General features: G+C 43.0%; 1 protein-coding gene across 1 annotated transcript in view; it reads left to right on the top strand.

The window, feature by feature from the left end:
* Nucleotides 1-304: 304 nt before the first annotated feature.
* The window catches only part of LOC101847940 (eukaryotic translation initiation factor 1), a 10082-nt gene continuing 9017 nt past the window's right edge, over nucleotides 305-1369 (top strand). Inside the window, exon 1 of the mRNA XM_005093039.3 lies at nucleotides 305-485. Coding sequence (XP_005093096.1) covers nucleotides 458-485 — 28 coding nt within the window. The 5' untranslated portion in view covers nucleotides 305-457. The remainder of the gene's footprint in view (nucleotides 486-1369) is intronic.

Genomic DNA, 1369 nt, shown 5'->3' with positions numbered 1-1369 from the left:
TGTACCGGTGTGTACTTTTGTCGGGTCCAGCATTTATGACACTGCTCTACTAACTGGTGTACCACTCTCTGTGAAGGAAAGATTGTCGGGTATTTTTTCCCGTACAGCCATCTGTAAGCTAGACCCTTGATTTACATGGCATAGCCTAGGGCTAGGCGTGGCCGTTCGCCGTTCAGTGAGGTTCAGTACCGGTCAAAAACAAAGAGGTAGATTTCCCTCTTTGGTACCGGTGTCTGTACTGAATCAATGACTGCACGAACTACAAGCTACAACACTTCGAGGCTTTGGCTAAGCCAAGCTCTTGCGTCAACTTCCTGTTTCGCCACAGTCTCTCAGTCAGATCACTTCCGGTTTCACTGGACGATAGAGGCAGGCATTTCATCAAACAGTGCAAGCCCTCATTCAATCGAGTATAATCTTCCTAATTTTTTGGAGTTGGAAATCTTAAAACCGTTTCATGACGACAGATCAGTTCAAAGCGTTTGGTAAAGTGAATTTATGTTGAAAGTGTTACGTTTTGTGATATTATTAGTCTCGGTATTCCAGTGTCGCCTAAAGTAGGTCAAGACCTGGGCGATCTTGTCTTTTAGAAATCTGTCGTAACACAACAATCTTTTGGTCTTGCCAAGTGTGATGTCTTTCCTTTGTCTTCAGAAAGAAAAAAAAGGGAACTGAGTTGAAATCTATCTGAAGAGGTTTATAACAGGCACAACCCCCTTTTTTGTAGGTCTGTTGACAATTAGAATGTGAAATTGAATGACTGATCCAGATCAGGCAATTACTCAAACCTGGATCGAATGACTGATAATCAGTAGTGCTGGGCGGCGAGGTTCTCGGTTATTGAAAGCTTAGAATCGTAGGAATCGACTCCGAACCCAATTACTTACTTTCCAATGATGGGATTTCTTCCTGTGATTACATGATTACATGGCAGCTCCGAACATCTTTAGGATTTAGGATAACCTTGATTTCGGAACACTACGAAGCATTAATTCTTATTTTTCCCCCAAAAAAATCTAAAAATTAAAAAGAAGATTTTACAGATTAAAGTTAGATTCTACTGGTAACGGCTGGTTTACGTAAAAAGGAGTCGGAACTTTTCTTTCGTAGCATTAGTCTTGGGAATCGGTTCCCGACTAGATTCTTCGCCCAGCTCTAATAATCAGACTATTTTAACTATTCCCCATCTGGTCACCCAGCCAGGAGAGTGACTGCATCAAACTTCTCAGGCCTGGCTAAGAACTGCGGCAGTTGACAGGAACGAATAATTTTCGGGGCCACCTCTATTCTCACCCGGGGTGAGAATAGTGCAGGCGGGTCTTGTGGCTATTCTCACCCGGTGCGCGTGTCAACAAATTTTGCGTTTACC

This window comes from Aplysia californica, unplaced genomic scaffold (assembly GCF_000002075.1).
Source record: "Aplysia californica isolate F4 #8 unplaced genomic scaffold, AplCal3.0 scaffold00057, whole genome shotgun sequence".
NCBI lineage: Eukaryota > Metazoa > Mollusca > Gastropoda > Aplysiida > Aplysiidae > Aplysia > Aplysia californica.
The sequence above is the reverse complement of the archived record's forward strand: the minus strand, read 5'-3'. Positions and strand labels throughout refer to the sequence as shown.